The sequence below is a fragment of the Euprymna scolopes genome, chromosome 19, assembly GCF_053919585.1.
Source record: "Euprymna scolopes isolate OS-2025 chromosome 19, ASM5391958v1, whole genome shotgun sequence".
NCBI classification, from domain to species: domain Eukaryota; kingdom Metazoa; phylum Mollusca; class Cephalopoda; order Sepiida; family Sepiolidae; genus Euprymna; species Euprymna scolopes.
In genome coordinates this window covers 58,975,127-58,999,859 of record NC_136500.1, presented here as the reverse complement: position 1 = coordinate 58,999,859, position 24,733 = coordinate 58,975,127, and the positions used below count along the sequence as shown (strand labels likewise).

Sequence of the window (24,733 nt, the reverse complement as noted above, 5' to 3'; positions counted from 1 at the left end):
CTAATACATCCCTTGCATTGATCTAATACATTCTTTGCATCCAGCAAGCAAAATCTTAGTATCAACCTAAAATTTTATTTGAATTAACCTAATAATTTATTGCCATCAATGACTTTTTATAATAAGTAAACTTATTAACTTTGACTGAAATGTGTCTAATTGCAAGTTCTGCAACTTGTGTTTATAATAATCTTTGCCTCTTGTCATTCCCATAAATTATTAGGTTAATATAAAAAGCTCCCAATACTAATGGTCATTTATAGAAGGTTGAATGCAGCCAAAATAGACAAATTAATGTTTGCTTTTCCAGCATGAATTGCATATATGCAAAAACTAAAAAACTAGTTCGAAATTACCTAACATTAACAAAAATAAATTTATTGGCTTTAAACCATCTAAGAAAAATTATTAGAAGAGTAAAAAACACATTTTTCTCAAATATTTGTTAATAAGATCAAGAGAAAAAAGAAAAGCATAAAGCAATTCTTTCAAACCGTTCATGAATTGACAGAAAGAAAATCAGAATCTACATTGTTTTGAAAGATGTACATCAAATACAACCATTTTTTTTTTGTATATGACAATAAAAGGGATTCTCTATGGTAATAAAAACAAGTAAAATTCATTAGCTCAAAACGTATGTGTAAAACCCCAATAATATTCCCCATTTCTTCAAAATCTTTTGTCCATGATACGACACAAATATATACAAACTAAGAAAATTAACTGATGACTGATATAAATTTAAATTAATTATTGAATCATAAAATATGTAAAAAATAGGAAATATAATAGAATTTATTTCTTAATTCATGGAATTTCCAAATTCTCATTAGAGGGAATAAATAGTCCAATAATATATATATATATATATATATATATATATATATATATATATAAAATATTCTGGAACCGTATAAAATTAAAAAACTTAGAATGTGTGGTTATGGAAACTGAATACAGGAGCGAAAAAAAATGTAGAATGAACAAATGCAGTCTATTTATATATAAAACTTGTGACTATCAACTAGATGGTTGTAGGTTCGAGTTTTGGCTTGTGATGAGTGTTAGTCTTGCAATACTAAAGAGCTGTGATACAGCGAAACAGTCTATTTGTGGATGACTATATCAGCTTCTTCCCCTTATCAGGTGGAGTACTTTAGTTAAATGATATTGCATGCAACTTAGTATAATGCAAAGCTCTTTGTATTAAAAAAAAAAAATGAAGCACTTTAAGAGTGGTAGTTAATGTTTATATAAAGACATTGAAGATATGATTTACGAGCGCCGATCCCATAGCTTAGAGAGTACAACTGCTGACTATTAACTAGATGGTTGGAGGTTCGACTGCTAATTTGAGATAGGTACTAGTCTAACTCCACCGAAGAGCTCTGATACAGAAAAACAGTCTGACAGTCTGTGTGTGGTGACATACAAGTAATCTTGTGTGTGTGCAGAACGGTCTCTAACAAACTACTTTGTCAATGTTTGGTCTACAGACTTCAAACTTATTATACAAGGATTCAGATCAGTGGAACAAATTCGATTTGTTTTTTTAGCTAGCAAAGAGATCAAAACTAATAAATTGGCACTTGGCAGGCATAAGTAAACTTAATGTGTATTCTGTATGCATGCAAAAATATAAAGTTATACGTTTAACTGTGTTAATTTTAAAAATTTTGATGTCCATGTATCGTTAGGTTAGATGGCAGTGAATACTGCCAGAGAGCTAAGAGTTTTGTTTTCGATTCTAGCTGATGGCACCAAAGTCATTTTTTATTTTTTTAACTTTTGAAACCACTACTATATATTGGACACAATCTAATAATCAATAGAGAAGTGACTTTATAATAATATAAAATCTGCTTAAATTAAAATATCATATTTAAGCATATTTTATGACCAGGCAAGACCAGTCGGCCTGCTAATATATTATATATATATATATATATATATATATATATATATCAGTAGCGTCCAAAACTAAGAGGCAAAATTTTAAAACCTAATATTTGTTAGAAATAACAACTGTGAAAAGCTGAAATTTTGACAATTGGTAGTTGTTATCATAACATACTAAAATTTGTAAAGGATAGAAAAAGAATTATAACAATTATTTAGACCCAAAATTGGTGGAGTAATTTTAGTAGAGCCTGCAAAGGTCAAGTCTTTCAACTTTGAACTTTTGGCAGCCAAAGTTTCGCTCCAAAACTGATTAAAATGCTTGCCGCATGTCTGAATACCCTTTATGTAAAATTTCAAATGTTTAGACCCAAAATTGGCTAAGTAGTTTGCTAGACACCGCAAAGGTAAAATCTTTTGAACTTTAACCCCTTGACAGCTCAAATTTTCGACCCAAACTAATTAAAAAGCTTGCCCTATCTCTGAATACCCTTTATGTAAAAATTCAAATGTTTAGACGAGAAATTAGCTGAGTAATTTGGTAGAGACCACAGAGGTCAATCTCTTTTTAACTTGGACCCAATTTTGACCCCATAATATTTATTTTTGGGGGCTCAAATCAAATTAAAAAGTTTGATCTATGTCCAAGTAACCTACATTTAAAATTTCAAGTGTTTAGACCCAAAATTGGTGGAGGAGTTTGGTAGAGTTTTCAAAGATCAAATCATTGAACTTTGACCTCTTAACAGCCAAATTTCAGGCCAAAAACCGATTAAAAAGATCTTAATCTTATACTCCTTATGTCAAATATCGAGTCTCTAGAACAAAAATTGACAGTTATTTGGTAGGGAAATGTACACGCACACATTTTCACTTTAATAGATATACTAGTATTTCAGCCCGGCGTTGCTCGGGTGTTTGGAGGTGTATGTTAAGAAAAAAATTGTCAATTTTTTTTAACTTTGACCCCTATTATGACCCCTTAATCTTTATTGTTTTGGGCTCAAATCAAGTTATTAAGTTAGATCTATGTACAAGGAACCTATATCTAAAATTTCAAGTGTTTAGACCCAAAATTGTTGCAGGAGTTTGGTAGAGTTCTCAAAGGTCAAATCGTTGAACTTTGACCCCTTAACAGCCAAATTTCTGGCCGAAAACCGATCACATAGATTTTCCCAAATTTCAGTACTTTGTATATCAAATTTCGAGTCTGTAGATTTAAAATTGACAGAGTTATTGCATAGGGAAATGTACACACACACGTTCACTTTTATAGATATATAGATAGATTACATTTTTTGTGTTGAGGTGGGAGGGAGTTCAGCAATTATTAGATGAAAGTGGAAGTACAGTGACATTAATTGAAATACTTTTCAATAAATTTAATCACCCTCAAAGCAAATCAATATAGACTCCTTACCAACTACTGCTACAAACTCTGAAACTCTTCACATTTCTATTCTTATTTTTTAATTTCTACAATTTTCAAGTTAAAAATCAAATAAAGTAAAACATATTTATTTTTTATTGAATGAAGCATGAATGAAGATCTTACAATAATGATCCATAATCAAAATGAAATAGATTCATCTAAGTACTATGGTAATCCCCCATGTAAAAAAAAAAAGAAAATATTGTTACTGGAGGTGTATTTTCAAAAACCTAATACTAGTTTGTGAACAGAAAGACACATAAGTAATACAAGTGTTAATTATGTAAGTTAAAGTTGGGCCTATATAGTGTTTTAATCGAGAGCTCAAACTTCTGATTCTGATTAGCCAGATTTCATTTGTTATTGTGGTACAATGTTATTGGCAATAAACTAATGTATTTTGCTACAATTTATTTAAATACTTAATCTGGTTCGGCAGTTTGCCAATATGGAGACATTATTTTTATAAAAACATAAGCACACATTCATCATCCGTGCATTTTTCATTTACACACATTTAAGTTTTAAATTTCCCCCTTTTACACTAAGATTTATTAGTGTGTTTACTGACGGCATAGATCTGTTTAAAATGCAAAACTTATACCTTATGTAAATCTTTTTAAAAAGACAGTTTTATAAGGTAAAACCTTTTCAAATATGGACATTGCATGTCATAACCTTGCCGCAACTTTGCCGTTATCCATGAAAATGGAGATCAATATAATCTCTTGCTCCTTATTTTTCTCAAGTTACAAATGAATCCGAATGATATTAAAAGCAGTAATTATTTGATTATTTGATTTTAGTTGTAGGAAAGAGTTGTTTTTTTTCATATGTTTAATATTAAAACATACAGTCATGGTGATGCAGAAAAATAGCTGACTAGAACTTTGCATCAAACAATGTCAGAAAAAAAAAATTTGCATTATACTTAATTTTGGAATAAAATAATAAATGAAATGTTATCGTTTCGGATTTGCTTTTAATATTTTAAAAATATATTACTTCATGAAATATTTATTGATTTGTTTATTTCTTTTTAGAAAAATAAAATAATTTTTTATCTCACATTGTTTGCTGCAGACTTTGAGTTGCCTATTCTTCCACATCACTCATCTATAAAAGAATTTAAAGTCGTAGATGTATTAACTAGTACATACTAGCGATAAGGCAGTATGTGCTTTAGATGAAAATTTAAGGGATGTACCTTCCCTGTGAAATTCAGTATTGTAAAAGCAAAAGTCATTGATACAGGGAGACGAATATGACATCAAGCGAACAACAGTAAATTTGGATTAATGCATTTCTCTTAGTCTCGGTGAAAGCATTTAGGAGACATGGCATAATAAACATGGTCCTTTTTTTAGTTATTTTTTTTACAAAGGAGTCACCACTTATCAAGGCCGGGAGGCCACTCGAGGATAAGGGTTATTGAGTGTACGGTAGTCAATGGGATAAAATTGTACTAATTATTAGTAATGGAAATTTGGTAAACTAGATTACTTAAAGGGACGGTTCATAAAGAATTTGTTTACATTGGACTTGAAGACTACCAAATTATAGTCAGCTGGAAAATAGGCAAACAGAAGAGAGTTCCACAGGCATGCAGTTCTAAGAAGCTTTGTTCATGGAATCTACATTTTGGTTTAGGCACAGATAAAGAGTGGGAAAATTTATTTACAGTGGTTTCAACTAGATGAGTGTTTTTCATGGAAGTTTGGTGAGGGGGAGGGCATAGATTGGAGCTTAGACAAGCACTTGCCATGGAAATAATAAAGCAGAGACATGCTCGCAATATCTCTTCTGTGGGAAAGAGGTTGCATGGAAAAGAAAAGGACATCCACCACTAAGTTTATTTTGAACTCTGTCTTAAAAAAATGATTCTTTTAGGAAATCGTGGATGAGCAACCAAGGATAAAAGATGTGATAAGTATGTTCTACCAAGAAGATAATATATTATTTGTTTTAATCATTCTGAGATTTTTAGAAAAAAATCCAAGTATAAATTAGTAAATACTTTTTTTTTAAGAAAAAAGAATTAAAATCAAAATGCAAGTTTATTTCTTCTTTCATTTTTGTCCAATTTAAAATAAATTTGTTAATAAATGTTAAATTTCAATAAATGTCATATTTTCTTATTAAAACCTAACTTTGTATAAATAAGAAAGGTTGTGTTTCAGGTTTACAACAAAGTTATGAATGAAATGTTTATTATTTTAAATGAATGCATCATTTCAAATCTGAAGTGATAGCCAACAATGGCAGTTAGTATGTAAACAAATCTCCAATATATTTCTTCAATCTTACATTAATCATGTATGAATGATATATTTGACTGATGTATCAGTAACTTTGAAGAAACAACTATATTTTGATGATATTCATATTTTCTTATTAAAACATAAATTCAATTTAATTACTAAATAGCCGAGAATATATTGCAAAATACATTTTAATCTGGTTACTAATTTCTATATATATAAATAAGTGATGCCATTCCCCAAATGAAAAAAAAAAAATTCAAATTAGGAAATCTTTTAAACAAACACACAATGAATATTATATATGTACGCAGTATAGTGATGCATGAAACCTGCCCAGTGAGAGTTGAGGACATGCGTTGCAGGGAGACAAATGATATGAGAATGATACAGTGGATGTGCAACATGAGTCTTAAAGACAGGCTTAGTTCTGATGACATAAGAGGAAGATTAAATCTGAACAGTATAGGGGAATGTGAGCAGAACAGGAGATTATAATGGTATGGCCATGTAGAAACAAATAGATGAGAGTTCTTGGGTTAGTAAATGTCATAGGTTCAGTTTACAGGGAAAGACCAAGGTAAAAACATTGAAGAAAGAGATAAAAATGTACTTGATCAAACGAGGGATAAATAAAGACCTGGCCAGAGATAAGTTAGTTTGATAGTCAATTTCTTAAAGCTGTCCAATGCATGCTAGCATGTAAAATGGACATGGAACTGAATTTGACGATGAAAGAAAAGAAAAAGTCAAATTTCTGTTTTTCTTTCACACATGAAAAATGATAATTTTCTTTCCAAATTAAAATGTTTAAATGTTTTTAAAAATAAAAATGTGATGGCGTTTCTCTTTCATATTGTAGGATAAGATATTTTCAATGATATGGACAATAAAAATGAACAAACATTGAGCATTATACTAGCAGACGCTTCATATATTCCAAATCTTTTCTCATATGAATACATGCACATATTTTCATAGTAAAATGTTTTGTTTTTTTAGAAAAAGGGTGTACTATATTGGTTTAAATGTTGCTTTGTTGGGAATCAGACGTTCTCAGCATGGGGACGTGGAAGGACAAATACCTTCATTTTTTTAAAGTTCAATTTAGTGGTTCATATAAATGAGCTAAAAATCGTAGCAAAAAATTAAATTGAACAATAATGAACATTGTGAATGAAGAAAGCAACTACATGTTATCTACTTAACACTAGACACTGTTTACTCTCAAATTAAAAGAAAAAAAGTTGAATGTCAAATTGAACTTGCTGATTTAGAAATTGACAAAAGCTGAATTTCAGATTAAACTTAACGTCTTTTTATCTTCAGATGAAAAAGGTAAATTTAAATTAAAGAGTATGCATGGAAAATATTAATGTTTTAATATGAAATTCGTTTTTATTTTCAATTTCTTTTTATAATTTTAAGTATTTAAAGTTGATCTTTTCTTAATTTTAGGGTAAAAAGTGTAGTATATAAAATATTTGATTTCTATAAGCATAAACAAATATAAAAAATAAAATTCAATCAAAGCTTTCATAATAACAATGCTTCATGCTGACAAAAACATTAATCCAAATCATTAAACATATATTAAGATTAAATTTAAAATGATTTTCTGTAATATAGCGATTAAAGTAAATCCTTTTTTTCCTTAAATAAATACCATTTTATCATCCATGGAATCCTGGAATTCATCTCCCATATAACCCTGTTGCTGCAAATGGGGCTGCCTCTGTAACTGACGAGCTGGAGGGGCTCCTCGAGAAGGATATTGGTTTAAGTCTTTCATTTCTTGCGATTTATAACCACCTAATTGCTCTATGTATGGTTGGCGTAAGGCCCCATGGACTGATGAGCGAATAAGTTCATGGGCAGCACGGTCCAAGTCTTCTTGAGTCATGTCCGTGGCTTCTTTAATCTCTTGCTGTAGGTACTTCGCATCAACATATTTCCTGAGACCTTCTTCTTCAAGTACCTGTAAATAAGAAGTGAGAACAGTCTATATTAATACATTAATGAGACAACTTTATATATTTTTGTGTATTTTTCTTGCCTTAGCATAAGTGTATTTGTGTTTTTCACTTATATGCAACTTCAATAACCACACAGTGAATAAGATTTTTTTCACTATTAGTCAAATATTCATTAAAAGCAAAAATATAATAGCATAAACTAAAACAAAATTTGTAAAAGCCGTATTTCAAGCTTCATAATTATTCACTTCTCCCCTTTACTTATACAAGCCAGTTTCTCCTTCCCGGCATTCATCATGTAATCCGTTCAATTAAATTAATTTGGCAAAAACTAAAACAAGCATATTTCACTTGCCATACAGGGAAAAGATGGTAGAAATTTACACAGAAGAATTTATACAGAATCCAAAATTGACTGTGAATTGCTGGCCTGTTAGCATATTTATTACCTTCTTAGAAAAGTATTACAAGGTTCAGAGATCTTAATTAAGAAATCAGCAGTGAAATAGTTTCTTGTTGTGTCTTCTTTCTGGTAGGTCTGGATGTACATTATAATGGTCATTGAGGAGATCGTAGGCCAAAAATGAAATCACTGCGAAATCGTAGCTGAGAGTATACCAGCTAAAACAATGAGTGTTGGTGTTTCCCCCCTGCCCTCTCAGCCACTGTGAATACAACAGTTTGAATCAAACAAATAAATTTTACTTTTAAAATTTAAGATGGATGTCATTTTTTTAAGAATGACATCCATCTTAAATTTTAAAAGTAGCTTTTTTTTTTTTTTTTATATTACATTTTCACTCCAACAAGGCACATTGCCACTTTGGTGTAGGGGGCTACTATCATGGGCAGCAACTGCTGGGGCACTATGTTGGGATTTGGGCAGCAAGATGTCGGTTCACGTTACACTTGAACTTCTGCATGTCAGTACAGTTAGGGAAGCAGGGACCTGGAATGGAATTCCAGAGTCTAGCGATTCTGGGGAAGAAACTACTGGAGTAGAAAGATCTTTTACATCAAGGGATCTCTAATGTGTGGGGGTGGGATTTAGCTGCCTGCCGGGTTTGTCGAGGGTGTCTACGTCATGGGGGCACAAGTGTCTGCAGTTCATCAGAGCATTCACCATTAAAATACTTGTAGAAAAGGCAGAGGGATGCAATGTTTTGTCGATGGGACAGAGGCTGAAGCTTCGATGCCAGTTCAGAGTCTATCAGATTGGTGACTCTCTTTTGAAGCTTGTCTAAGAGCGAGAGACTAGTAGCAGATGCACAAGCCCAAAAGGGACAGCAATACTCCATACATGGGCGAATGGTGGCCTTATAGAGGTACAGGATACTTTCAGGTCTCAGTAGTTTTCTAGCACGGTAGAGAGAGCCTACCTTTTTCGCAGCGGCCCTGGCAATGTTTTCAATATAATTGTTCTAACTCATGTTTCCTGTGAACGTTAGGCCAAGCAGTTTGAAAGATGTACTTTCAGACAGGGAGTCACTGGCCATTGCTATTGGTGGCAGAGAAGGTTTCTTGTAATTATTGAAGGAAACCAGTTTAGTCTTGGCAGCATTGAATGTGACCATCCATTTATGTCGCCATTCCACTACAGATTGGAGGTCATCCTCTAGTGTTTTTGCCATTTCTTTAGTTATGTGTTCATTTGTTTTCCTGTCATGCCTGTTATAGAGTGTAGTGTCATCAGCATATATACCCATCTCAGAGGCAGTTTTGTTGGGGAGGTCATTAATAAATATTAGGAAGAATAGAGGCCCAAGGATAGACCCCTGAGGCACTCCCACTGTTTAGATGTACAACCGTCGAGGACAACCTGGATTTTTCTCTTATCTAAGAAGGATTTAATTATGCTAAGTATTCTACCAGTGATACCGTATGATTTAATTTTCCTGAGGAGACCCTCATGCCATACCCTGTCAAAAGCCTTAGATATATCTAGAGCTACCACTCTGCCCTCCCCCGCTTTGTCCAGTGAATGGTATATACGTTCAGAGATTACAGTGAGGATGTCTGCTGTGGAACGGGCTTGCCTAAATCCATATTGTTTGTCAGTCAAAAGTTTAGCATCTGTTTATTTTTACTTTTTTTTTTTTTTTAGTTACTAGCAGGACCAGTGTCCCAGGTAATATTTAATAGAATTAACAAGCCTTATTTCTGGGAGAGTGAGCTTTTTAAAGTTAAATTATTCTTTCATAACCCATACAACCTTCTACGTAAAAATATTCTGATATTGTAATTTAAATATATATATATATATATATATATATAAATAATCGCAGTTTAGCATGTTTTTATTTTATATGTAAAGGAAATTATTTAAAAATTATTCACAATACAAAATTAATAAATGAATTTTAGCTTTTAAAATTTATGAAACATGAATTTCTTTACTTGCAACAGTAACAACACATCTATTTTGTGTTAGGATGAAATTGTAGTATCTATTCTGATAGTACACTTCATCTTTTCTGTCCTCGGCCAGAAAAGGAGAAATCCTTAAAGATTGAGGCAATTGTTATTTTGTTCCAATCCAGTGTGGCACCTTTTGATAAAGCTAAATTTTGCTTGCACTGAAAAACAATCTTGTGGTCTGTCCTTGTAGGGAGGCAGGTAAATAGAAACGCTGACACTAACTATTCTTTTTTAATTAGTTGTTCCTGTTCTTCTTTATATTGTTTTCTAGAAACGAATCTTGGCTAACGTTCAGTTTTAATATAAGTGTTACTTTTTGCACATGCAAAAATGTTATAAAACATTTTTTAAAGCTACCATTCATTATTGAGCACTGCTTGTACTGAAGGAAATTTAATAATTTGTTGATATTGTCATTTACTATATTAAAAATTAAACTAAAAAGTACACAGACTTGTGTCTTCCGGGACTTTTGTTTCTGAATTTTGGTTATTTGTATCATTTGGATTCTTTAGACTACTGTTCTCATCTTGAGTGTCATCTCCCACCCCCCAATCAAATTTCAATTATTTGCATTATTCTTAGTCGTCTGATATTCCATCCAGTTATTTCTATTGACTGTATGCTATATGAATCATCAGTCGAATCTGTTGAATTCCAACAATAAAATCATTTACCATGCAAAAGATTTAAATTTTATATCATAAAGATTTAGATAATGTTCATCGCACTTACCTTCTCGACTAAACTCTCAGCACTTCCTCGCCCAAGACCATGCTTAGATGATTTGGTAAGCACATGTGAAGGTATGACCAGAGGACCACGTTCATATGCCCGGTAGGGAACATTGGTATCTGGTGCCACAACAGAATCACCAGATCTGTGATGCCTTCGAAGATGTTCATCATCTTTGAAGAAAAAAAGCCAGAAGAAATTATTTTAATTGAAAATAGAGGAAGACCATTTTTAAAAAATATATAAAATTTTATTGCATATTATTCAAGTTGAGACTCATGTTTACTTCATTTTTGATTAAAAAAAAAAAATTAATTTTATGGTGATTCAAACATGCTAGATATCAACGTTATGATCTAAAAATAACCTGACAGAGAGTGTCCAAAAAGTCATTGTAAAATAAAGAATATAAGTTCAAAACCATTCAGTTACTTTTTGGACACCCTTTATTTGTAGACAATTTACAAAAAAAAAAAAAAAATTGAAAAAATTTAAGCAAAATTTCTGCATTGAAAAAATTTAAGCAAAAATTCAATTTTTGATGATTAAAAAATTCTTGAATACAATTTGCAAATAATACTGCTAAAAAATAAATAAAAACTAATCCATGTTTATAAACAAACACTTATATTCATTACCAAAATTCTTTAAATTAAATGTTGGATGACGTGACAAAAAAAAATGAATGAAAATAAAATAGAAAAGATAACAAAAAATAAAATACATCTATGCTATATCTCATAAAATTAGATATTTTTTTGTTTAAATTTTTTTTTAAAAATATTTAACTAAACAAAATTTTGAATGAAAATAATCTTGTTTACTGCCATATCTATAAACATTTGCTCAAATTAAAAAAAATTTTTTTTTGGAAAACTAGATTATCAGGATCTATTTTTGTATTGCAAAATACATTTACTTTATTTATTTGAAAAAAATTTTCTATTCATTACTGAATAAGATTTTTTTGAACAATCAAATCGCATTTATTTGTACAATTTTTAATGGATCACAATTCCAATATATTCATAACTATTTTTTTTTTAATTTTACATTATGAATTAGTAGCAAAACCATTTACAATGCATAAGTGATGGGACTATTCCAATATTTTCCTGATTCCGTACTAAATTCTGATTCTTTATAAATCTCCAAATATTTAATTACAAAATGGTTATTTCTTCCCGATCACCATAAAGACATGTTAAATGTGCATATATTTTCTCAAATGTAAAAACATATTGGGAAAGGGAGGACCTATAGATTTTTATTTTAGATTAAAATCAATGAATATTTATTATTTTATTATTGCTACCAGCAATGGCATATTTTGTTTTAAAGAAAATCAAATAAAAAAAAAAAAGGTAATTAAAGGAATCGTTTTTTGCATCGGGAAATATGCACAAATTTTTCTGATTCTGATACCCCAAAAAGTTCTGATTTTTCCAATTTCCAACAATACATTGCATTTCTAATGTAGACTCATTTACAACAAATTCTCTAGTAAAATCATTTATGCTATTTTGTACTATTTGCACTACGGTTTTTATCTTGCATGTTATTCACACAATGTTTCAATTAATGTAATTTTCAATCTTCAGGTGTGTCTTGTCAAACTCAATAATCTGTATAAAATCATCCTTATTTACAAAATAATGAACCATCAGTTTACATTTTATATATATATTGTTTTTAATCAAAACTTGACTTGAATTTAGACTAAGATGTTATATTTCTAATTTAATTTAGTACTTTAATAGAATTTGCTCTGATGAAATTATAGCACCTGTGCCCCCCCCCTTCAACAAACTCATGACTAATCTAAAAAGCAGTAAAATCCCATTCCCACTCCATCCAGTGTTGAGATCCCTAAATACCATAAATCCTTCTGCTTTATTAGTTTCTTCCCATGGACAGCTAGAACTTAGAATTCCCTCCCTGTTTCCTGCTTCCCTGATTGTACTAACATGCAGACATCTCACAGCTCAACTCCCAAATAATCTTCTGTAGACATGATCCCAATTAGTAACCCCTCTCATACAAGTGACAATATACCTTGTTTGGAGTGAAGAAAACACAATTCTAACTTGATTTTGCCTCAAACAAATCTGTTATGTGATAATTTGTTTTAAAGTTCCATAAATTAATGTTATGAAGTTGTGTGCAAGATCTCATTTCGATTTGTGAAGCTTTCTCGCAAAGAAAACAACAAATTAGCAGGAGCAGCAAATACATTATGGAATTAGAAGGGACAGCCCCAACCATGACAAATAATAGCAGCAGCAGGTAAAAACAACAATGTCTACAAATTTTTACAAAATACCAAAATACTCAACTCTGATTAGTTAATTTCCAACAGTTTGATTGGCTGTCAAAATCCAACTTTGACCAATCCCTAAAGACTTGCGATGAGAGCCGGGCACCTGCTAAATTTACATTTAAATAGAGAGCCAAGCTGATTGGCAGATTGCTCAATTGAGCCTGGCACACACTGCACGAATCCCTGTCAGTTGAGAATCCAACTTCAAAACCAAGGAGAGCAATCAACTTTAATCCTGGCCCGTTTGGCCATGGGTCTTGACTAAAACCAAGAGATGAGAAGGGCAACAACTTTACTGAACTACCACCGGCTAATACTGACTTTCACACCAGACCACTGGTCAAATCCCCAGCCTAAGCATCAACGAATTCATTGAAGGTGATACTACCAGATGCTGCTACTATGTACGCCAGGAGACTTGAGAGCTTGCCCAAGAGAAAAGACGGCTGCAGACGACAAATCTGCTAAGTTGCTTCCTTTAACGTTTCCTATTAAAAAAAACAAACTCTTATTCTCCGAGATTGTTATCAATACGACCCACCAGAAAGAATAACCATAAGAGGAACGACTTTCATAAGTAGCCGACAAATCTGCTATGTTGTTCACTTTAGACTTTTCTTATTGAAAAACAAACTCTTATCCTTTGATATTGTTATCAAAACCAACATCACAAGAAATAACAAATATTGACACGTTTTATCAACAAAGGATGCGAATCGCCAATAAAGACTATGCTGAAATGAATAACCTTAACAGCACTGAAGAACACTTCATCTTATTTTGCTTTTCTTAAGTTTGTTTTTAAAATAAATGATTGAGCAATGAATCACTTAAAATTAAACTTATATTGTTTGTCTGGTCCTTCCCCGCCACCATACGCTTATTCATAATATAACATTAAGCAAGTATGCTGTGTTTGGTGATATATATTTAGATTCTATGAACATCATTAACTATAAATTATTAATTTGACACTGCAGGTTTCCAAATTTGGAATCAACAGCTAAAATATGTGATTCCCTGTTTACATATTTTAGGAAAGCACCTTGGATACTTCATATCATCACACAATGAAATTATAGAACAAAAGAAAATCCGGCTAATATCTCCAAAATTGTCAAAAATTATTGCTTAAATTCATTCAAATATGCAAATTTTATCTTTCATTTTATACTAATGAGTTACTACTTACAGATGTCAAAAACCAACCAAAGATAAGGGTTAATGATATTATCTGTTGGATGATGAACAATATTATGAAAGGACTGGAAACAAATGGCATGGACAAAATTTAATTACTTACGAGGACAGCTTGGCAAGTATTAATTGAAATTGGACTCTGACACGATGTTATAGTGTACAGGGAAGCAGTCCTTTGGCCATAATGAACTTACATCTGACAATCATTTTTCAAATTCATTCATATTAATATAAAATTTAAAAGCTCTAACACAATATGAAAAAAATAATCGCTTGCAATAAAAAATTCCTTGAATTCATATGTTTACTTAAAAAAACATTATAAAACGTGCTGTATTATTAAAAAAAAAAGTAAAGTGGTTGACCCTAGCTGAGGGCGACTCAAAGGCTCCCTTTTTATTAACTACTACAACAAGGTGTAGGGAGGGCGTCACTCCATTCTCAGGATTGCTCCACTTACTCTTGATTCTCACATGCTGAGTGTTTAGAGAGGGGGCATCAAGTACCATTTTGTCACGTCTCTGATATGACTCACCTAAGAATTGAACTCTGATCTTCCAGTCGATTAGAAAACACTTACCATTACACCAAATGGGATGGTCTGATCTAATGAGCTGTACCTATTTTTTTTTTGTTTTTATTAAAATCACTCCATGCAAGGTATGAAGCCACTTGATGTAAGGAGCTAAAAAGAGATACTTACAGCATCTGGTATGAGCAAGTGAATGCCCATCTAAGTATTAACCAGGCCCTACATTGTTTAACTCTGGTGATGGGATGAGAACCGATATTTTCAACATGATAGGACCCCCCCCCCCGTAAACAAAAATAGGATATATTATAAAAGTGAGTCAAATGATTTTGTTAACGAACGACACATTATGGTAATATTTGCTACATATATCTTTTACTAACCCCATGAAAACTAATATGTCAGTGTTCATGAAGGAACTATTTTTAAAAGGATTTGGCATGAACATGTTAAAATGGTTAAAGTAATTTGAAAGACACTCTTTCCTAATGGTGGTACTAATTTTTAGCAACAAATAGATTCGATGTTTCTATTTTTCTCCACAATGTTTTTCAAACAGTCGCCTTACCTTTGAAACATTGAAATAGAAAAAAAAAAAAATTTTTTTTCAGGAATTGCACACGGTGAAATATCAACTGAAAGAGAATGTTTCTCAAATTCTTTGCATGCTCACAACAAAGCCTAAATCAAGTCAAACGCTCAATAAAGGCCACAATTTAAATTGTCTACTTTAAGGTGGAACATTGCTCAAATAGTGAAATTCTATGAAGAGACTGCAAAATAAATAGACAACATCTATTACATTCAACAACATCCACGCACCTAGCTATGTGTGTCTGGCATGTTCAACTACCATGTCAAAGCAACAGAGGTTTATAAAAGATTCTACGCAGACGATCTATTTTGAATATTCACAGCCGCTTGTTCAGAAATAAATGCATTGGCATGGCTTTTTCAGTTTAAAAGCATTTTGTCAAGACAACATAGAAATACAAACAAAAAAAAATAGAGAATAAAAAAAAAAAAAAAAAAGATTTTCCGTACCAAAGGCTTACCAGTAATAGAAACACAAATGTTTTATTTATTACGCCACTTTGGGCATTTCCTATTTTTAGCAATAATCCCTCCTTCAACTTTAAGTAACAAACAAAACAACTATATAATATCTTATGTGAAAACTATATATTATGGTTTCTGTTAAGGGTTCCATTGCTACAGACATACAGTTTGGAGCTTAAAATCCACAATCTGTTGCCATTCCAAATTATCAATACCTTTCTGTAGTGGAGTCGGAAAAGGTGAAACACGACGACTTGGTGAGAATAAGAAGAACATTTATATCAAGCAAGAGTTAATGGTACAGAAAAGGTTTGTATGTCCGTGTCGAGTCGTTTCTGTACGACTCCGGATAGCTCTCATTGAGTGGTCTAGACTTGCTGACTATATGCCTAATGGACAAGTCCATCTTAGCGGTTATAAGCGTGCATATGTCCCCATAACAATACCTCAGAAAATGAAGAGAAACAGAAATTCATAATGATGAAACCCCTGTTCACTTAACCGAAACTAATGTATAGTTTTATATTTATATTACTTCTTGCAAAACTTACAATTTAGCATTTTATTGGTTTCTTTTCAACATATAGGGTTGATATATATATATATATATATATATATATATATATATTAGTGATGGGACGATTCCAATATTTTTCCCGATTCTTTATAACTCTCTAAATATTTAACTATATAGTCGTATTTTTTCTCTGATTGCTGTAAAAAACACATGATAAATGTGCAAATATTTTCGTAAATGTAAAAATATACTTGTGGGGGACGATCTACAGATTTTAGCTTCACTGGTGGTTTAAAAGCAATGAATATGTATTATTTTATCATTATTGCCAGCAATGGAAGATTTAGCTTGAAACAAAATCGAATAAAAAGACAAAAGAATCGTTTTAGCATCAGAAAACTGGTACAAATTTTTCCGATTCCGGATTCCAATTAATTATTCCAACTATATATATATATATATATGTTGCTAATAAATTTTCAGTGCAGGGAGAGATTTATTAAAAAAAAAAAAAAAAAAAAAAAAAAAAGACTATGTTTCATGTTTGGAAATCCATTAATTATTTAGATAGGTTCAATAAAACCCCCTCACCATTTTTTTTTTAGTAAACCTAAGGATTCTAAGTTATTTTTATATCATCTATAATGCTGAAATGATAAAACTACTTGACACACACCTGGCCAGCAGAAACAAAAAGTCGCTGATTGATATGGAAACACAACTCTCCAGAAAATAAAACATCTATAAAAGTGAATGCGTGGTGTCCAAAAATGTTAGATAAACTAGCCCGAATTATAATGAAGAAAGTCGACTGAGTATTGAGTTTGATTAATCAACCATCATCAATTCTTGTGCTTCCTTCACCCTTCCCACTCATTCACTGCCAAACTATAAAAATATATAATATTTTTTATACATTATTGTTTGTTGTCATTCTTTTGAGCAAAGCCGTTTGGTTTGGCTTGTTTTATGACATTAACCCTTTTCGGATTATTTAATGTCGAATCCATTAATTTTGGAAAAAAGGTTTTATTCTTTAAGTTCTTTATATTTTTAAATATTTTAATCCATGGTGTTTGGTTTGCCTTTTTTTAAAGGCAAATTATTTTTGCAGAACATGATTGAGTTTTGCAAAGGGGAAGGAAAAAAAACCTAAGATTAGCACATTTTAGTTCAGAAAGCCAGTATCTTCAGACAGTCTGGTCTGGTAGTTACCATAAACAAAGTTATAATACAACAAAGTTCACTTGCCTGCCAGAACTCTTTGAAGAATAAAAATTAAAGAGTAATCATTTGGGGTATTTGTCTGCCATTGAACAGAATCATTTCTTAACGTCATCTAATTGGTTGATCTACTTGTTGACTTAAAATATGTCAACTCTTGTCAGTCATTTTATTTATTCTCTTCAGATGTCACATTTTGTAACTTGCCACCAAGTCGCAAGCTGGTATCTGTTTAGATTGGTCATTCTAAACCCTTAATTAGTTCATGCATGGTCTGGAGCATTTGAATAGTATATTTTAAAACGGTACTCGACTGAGGAGAGTATTTACTAAAACTAAACCACTTGTATTAGCCATGAAAAAAAGATAAATGTCGTCCCCCATCCTCTGTTTTATTTCTATCTAAAGTGTCAAATCCATCAAATACAATTTCAGAAAGATGGCAAAAACGAAAAACATAGTGTGTAACAGTTGACGATAAACGAATTATGAATAAAAAAAAAGTGTGAATGAACGTAAATTAATACAAGAGAAAAAGTGAAAGAAACAAATGCAAGGTGAGAGAAGAAAGTGAGAGAAAGGCAGTAAAACATGCAGAGAGAGACAGAGAGAAATAATGAAAAGGGAGAAGAAATAAACTGAGAAAGAAGCAGGTATATCAAGAGGATATATATATATATATATATATATATATATATATATATATATATATATGAGAGAGAGGGGGGGGGGGCAAAAGAGAGTAAAACAAAGCCACAAAGAAAGGAAATGAAAAAGAAAATACACTAAAAACACACGAGAGAGAGAGAGAGAGAGAGAGAGAGAGAGAGAGAGAGCAATACAAAGATGAAGAGATAGAAACAAACAACAAAAAAAGGATATTTTATGACATTTTACAAACAAAAACAGAAAAGATTTTGGGTTTGTATTACTATACACATAGATTCGAAAACGTTGTCAACAAAAACAAATATATAACAAGTAAATGTTATCAAAGGCAAGATAAGTTACTTTTCTACCTAACTGGATAATTTTTTAGTGTCTTTATTTAATGTAACATGTTTATTCAGCTTGGAAAACAGTGTTTACCGATGTATTTGAAAATTAAAAATGGCGCCTGACTCTCTGTTGAACATGGTAAGTTTGGGGAAATGAGTTAAAACTAAAAAAAACTATACAAAATACTGTTATAAACTAGCTCAATATATGTTACCGTGACATAGGCTGATATATATTCGGTGGGCTTTTAACAGTATTTTGTATAATTTTCAGTGTTAACTTATTTCCCCAAACTTACCGTGTTCAACAGAAAGTCGGGCGCCATTTTTAATTTTCAAATACATCAGTAAACACTATGTTTTTCGAGCTGAATAAACATGTTACATTAAATAAAAACACTAAAAATTATCTAGTTAGGTAGAAAAGTAGCTTATCTTGCCTTTGATAACATTTATTTGTTATATATTTGTTTTTTAACAACTTTTTCGAATCTATGTGTATAGTGATACCAACACAAAAAAATTTTTAATGAAAGAAAAAGAAACAAAAACGGTCATCTTAATTTATAATGGATTTTTTTTTTAATCTCGAAAGCAATAATCTAAACTCAGAGGAAATATTTAATGAAATTATGACCGCTAAATTTTCTATATGTGATTCCTATTTTAGTCACATAAATTATACAGAATGAAATGAGCTTTAACTACTTATTTCCACTTAAACTATGCTTAAGTAACATTTAATAACATCAACTCCACTAAATTAGAACAACTTCAGTTTATAAAAGTTTTCAAACTTGAGATCGACATCATAAAAAAAATACTAAATAATGTGTACCCTGTCTATTCCTTTTTTGGGGAGGGGGTCAATAAATCACGTTGTAACAATTAGAGAAAATCGTGTAAGAATAAGATTATTTTGGTAAATTTCCAAATAGGGTTTTAAAAAAAATTAGGTAGAGTGCAATCTTCTATTTAAAATCAGAAAAAAAAAAGTGTCCTGCCTGTAACGTCACTAACAGTAAATAAATGCGGCACATTGGTAGAAAGAATTATCTCTTTCATCTGAACCGTCAAAGAACACAATTATGCTTTTGAATGGCTACTTCGTTCTTGGAAGACGAGGGGTGGGGATCTAGAACATTTGTATACGCTGAAGAATAAAGAAAATCACAAAGAAGTCTTTAAAGGTCATATATGTTTGTTGATTTCTTTTTTCTTTCTTCATGAAAGCGGTTACATTGACGTGGATGGAAACCTTGACATCACGACAAGCGAAATCTGTCAACGAAATGGGCGAATCGTGGAGATCAAGGAGAATGCATCATGGGTTTCTACAACAGCCCCTGGTTATGTAACAGCATTTCTATTTGCCTATGAACAGGCAATCTAGTAAAAAATTATAAACTTTTTAATCATTATGCAAATTAATTATTCATATCTTGACTAACATTACTTTTTAACACACAGTAAGTTTAATGAAAAAGCAACAACCTAATTACTTAATATTTCGATTTATTAAGGCATTAAGAATAACAACTCGACAAGTTACAGTTCTGATTTTTTTTTTAGATGAGGGCTAATTGTTTGTATTACTTTTTTTGATCGGACTATTATTCTCATCTTGAGTGTTATTTGTGCACCGTGTCGGTTGATGTAGCCTCCGACCATCGCCAGGTATGCTGGAGGCTACACCAACAGAAACGTTGTACACTTAAGACGTGAACAATAGTCCGATCAATACAAGCCCGAAAAGTTTTCCAAAAGACGGGATAAATATCGGCTCAGCCATAATGTATTTACTAATTTATTTACTGCAAAAGAAGTCAAATTAAAATCCTGAAAAAAAAAAAAAAAAAAAAAAAAAAGGAATAATAAATTATATATATATATATATATATATATATATATATATATATATATATATATATATATATGAATGATATTTCTTGATCTGACAATTATAAGGCAGGTGATAAGCGACTGTTGCCATGGTAATAAAGAACTAATGCAAGAAACAGAAAGCGATTATGTTGCTTAATTGTAGATCAGAATCTAAAAAGGAAGAATTCCAAATTGATAAGCATACAACCATACAATTATTTATTTACTAAAATCAAACTTTTTAGTTATGGAAGATCTTATTAGCATATAATCTTTTATTTTCTCTGGCTCTTCTAAAGACAAACCCAATTCAATAATACTAAACTGGCAGTCTGAATAATCTAGCATTATTGTTAGCTACCTTTTGTTTTTACGCTGCCTTTATATCTATTTTTTGTTTGTTGCTGGATTTTTCTTGACTCTACTCTGTTTCCCATTTCTTTTCTTTGATTTAATGTATTGACAAATGCCTACATTGATGACGTCACTTATTTAAATCTATGTTTCATATCCCTCCTTTCTCGCAGACATGAGTGAATGTTGTTCGTATTAGTCGGGGATATGTCTTCGATAATCAGTCCAACAGAAACTTTGTTGCCGTCAGGCTGAGGTATGGTTTCGTTTAATCCTAGAAAGACCATTTTCCCAGGCTTTATCTTGCTTCTGAGAAGAGGTTAGTTTATTGCTAATCGTCTGAGGCGCCTTTACAAGGGAATGCCGACGGGGTGAAGACATTTTTTTTTTATTGTGTGTAGGTCAGAGTGTGTTTATCCTCGTATGCTGGCTTTTCAAAACCATACCTTTGTCTCTAATTTCTTGAATAGGAGATAAAATACTTGCAGGATTATCGTTAGTTTAGTGCGATTATACTGCGTTAGTGTTCAAGAAAGACAGGAAAGTGATTATAGGTTGTTTGAGTAATCCATGGCTGTAAAAGTCTAATTTCCATAAATAAATGTTTGTAGGAAAATATTTTGGTTGTTTTTTTTTCCCTTTTTTGTTTTAATTACATTTTCACCCCAAACAAGGCACATTGCCACTTTGGTGTAGGGGGCTACTATCAGGGGCAACAACTACTGGGATACTATGTTGGGATTTGGGCAGCAAGATGTCGGTTCACGTTACACTTGAACTTCTGCATGTCAGTACAGTTGAGGAAACAGGGACCTGGAATGGAATTCCAGAGTCTAGCGGTTCTGGGGAAGAAACTACTGGAGTAGAAAGATCTTTTACATCAAGGGATCTCTACTGTGTGGGGGTGGGATTTAGCTGCCTGTCGGGTTTGTCGAGGGTGTCTACGTCGTGGGGGTACAAGTGTCTGCAGTTCGTCAGAGCATTCACCATTAAAATACTTGTAGAACAGGCAGAGGGATGAAACATTTTATCGATGGGACAGAGGCTGAAGCTTCGATGCCAGTTCAGGACCTATCAGATTGCGACTCTCTTTTGAAGCTTGTCTAGGAGTGAGAGACTAGTAGCAGATGCACCAGCCCAAATGTGACATACTCCATACATGGGCGAATGGTGGCCTTATAGAGGTACAGGATACTTTCGGGTGTTAGTAGTTTTCTAGCACGGTAGAGAGAGTCTACCTTCTTTGCAGCGGCTCTGGCAATGCTTTCAATGTAATTGTTCCAAATTCGTTGAAAATAATTATTTAAAATTACAAAAAGTGAATCTATTTGATTGGTACTTTAAAACACATTTTGAAATAAATTTTATTTTAAAAATCTTTCTTTTTCTAGTTTGGTTGTTGGTTTGAAGCAACAGATTCTGCTAAGTTTGAGTTGGATGAGCACGATATGATGATAATCATAACAATGGCCCACAAAATCTGTTGATGGCTGAAGTACAAACGAACAAAAACTTTTAGAATAAAAGATAAAAAAAAAAGTAATTGAAATAAAAATAAAACAATTTTTTTTTATTCAAAAAGAAAAAGCCTCTACAACTTCTGCAACACTAAATTATGACTTTAATCATTGCCAGTAAGAAAAAAAAAGAGAGACAAAAAAAAAAAAGAAAAAAGAAATTCCAAAATGTCAGTCTGAATGTGTTTAGTGTAACTTTTTGGGGATGGAAAAGAATAATTGGGGAGAGAAAGAGAGAGGCGGAAGGGAGAAAATATTTGGGGATGAAAAAGAAAGACAAATTAGATAGAGAGAGAATAAGAGAGAATATATAAATATATATATAATTTTTTTTTTTTTTTTTTTTTTTTACATATGAAATTATAATTATATACAAATAATAACCTTCAAAATAACAAATGTCCCCTCCCCGGTAATAAAATTAAGGAAATAAAATAAAATTTATTACTTATTAAAAGTGATTATAAAGTACTTATAGATAAAGAGCAGCATTTGAAAAAAAAAAAAAAAAAAAGAAAACAGAAAAACAATAGAGAAATAAATGAAGATTTCATATTCATATTATTGGGATTTTCTGGACTGCTGTTCTCATCTTGAGTGTTACTTTCACAACGTTTCGGTCGATGTAACTTCCGACCTTCTTCAGGGTGTATCTTATCAGACTCAAGAATATTTCTGCTCAACTCGGGAATTTGGACTGAATTTTGAACAGAACCCTTTATTTACTTCACGGGGGGGGGGTAGCTTGCTCTGCAAGAACCTGTGACGCAATAGTTAGAAAACTTGGAAAAAGTGATATTCTCCTGAAGACTGAAGGTTCAATTCTCAGGGTAGGTGACTGAAAAATAAAATTGCGCATTTCATTGTTCGAAATTCTGTCCAGATTCTTGAGTTCCACAAAATACACCTGAAGAAGATCGGAGGTTACATCGATTGAAGCGTGGTGAAAACACTTAAAATGAGAACAGTAGTCCGAAGAATCCAAATAATATGAATAACCAATTCTCATCTAAAAAATTCAGAAACGTAAGATTTTATTTATGTTTATAATGAGATTAAAATGAAAAGGAAGATAGAAAGAGGATATATATTAATTTAATTATATTAGTTGAATTAATTATATTAGTCAATTAGTTTAATTATATTAGTTGAATTAATTATATTAGTCAATTAATTATTGATGTTTCAAAACATCAACTGAAGAATCAGTAATACTTGGTATTTTTAGCCTTGCAGTCCAAGTTTTCAGCAATGTTTCTGTGAAAGATCAAACCAATGTATGGTGGATTGAAATAATATATATGCTCTTGCATAAGTAATTGAGCACTAATTATATCTTGTACAACAATTACTCACTCACACACACAAGCATTTAAAATGGTTTACATAAATGCAATTATGTTTTAGTTCTACGTAAACTTTGTTGTATGTAATCAAGTTATTTTAAATGTTTATATGTATACTTATAAAGCTCTCGACCTTTTTAAAAGAGTACTGGTTTTTAGTTCACTTTATCGATCTATTTGAACTTGTTAAATATATATATATATATATATATATATATATATATATATATATATATATATATATATATTAGAGAGAGAAAGAGAGAGAGATGAACGAGATAAGAATGTAAGAGAACAAGAGGCAGATAAATAAAGAAATAAGTAATAAGAAAAGAGGGAGGGGAGGCAAGGAGCAAGAAAAATATATAGATATATAGTTGGAAACCACCAAAGAATACATGCACCTAATAATAATAATAATAATAATAATACAACATCAACAATCACGACAACAATGAAAAAGCCATGCAGACACCTGTTGGAGATAAGCTTTTTTTTCCAGGTGAGGGAAACGAATAATCAAACAAACAAACAATCAAAAAAAAATTATCTACACCCTAGAGCCACCAAGCAGAAACAGTTCAGTTATTAAACCCACCTCTTGGCCTTTTCCATCTTTTCTTAAAGAACAGAAATCTATGACCTATATGTGCACAAAAAGAGTTTTACTTGTTAAATGGAGCACACAAGCATTCACAAAAAAATAATCACTGGTTTTGAGTTCAGGACAAAAGAGACACAAATTAAAATCAATTGTAAACAAGACACTTTTTTTCATTTCTTTCATTATTTTCCTTTTTTTTTTTTATAGTTCAATTCTTTTCAATGGCAGAGCTGCAGATTGATCCACTGGTGCGTGTGTGGGGGAAGAGAATGGATGGTCAGAGGAAAAAAAAAACATGCACGTTATTTTAAAATTAGCAGGGAGACCCGATGTTGCCCGGGATTGAATGATGATCAACAAATGTTTCACACCCCCAAATATTTATTGTCATCGAAATCGGTGAAATCAAATCAATTGAATGTTCTAGTTGGAGACAAATAGAAAAAATTTCACA

The 24,733-nt window shown here is 31.6% G+C and overlaps 1 protein-coding gene across 16 annotated transcripts in view; it reads right to left on the bottom strand.

The window, feature by feature from the left end:
* LOC145303601 (muscle calcium channel subunit alpha-1-like) overlaps window positions 1-24,733 on the bottom strand; it is a 1,244,232-nt gene that overhangs the window by 30,503 nt on the left and 1,188,996 nt on the right. For 9 of the 16 annotated variants that reach the window (XM_080145164.1, XM_080145154.1, XM_080145155.1 and 6 more), the window contains 3 exons: window positions 24,274-24,318; window positions 10,725-10,897; window positions 7,262-7,573 (listed from right to left, as the gene is read on the bottom strand). In XM_080145164.1, coding sequence (XP_080001290.1) covers window positions 7,262-7,573; window positions 10,725-10,897; window positions 24,274-24,318 — 530 coding nt within the window. The remainder of the gene's footprint in view (window positions 1-7,261; window positions 7,574-10,724; window positions 10,898-24,273; window positions 24,319-24,733) is intronic. The other 7 variants (XM_080145170.1, XM_080145166.1, XM_080145167.1 and 4 more) reach the window with 1 other exon arrangement.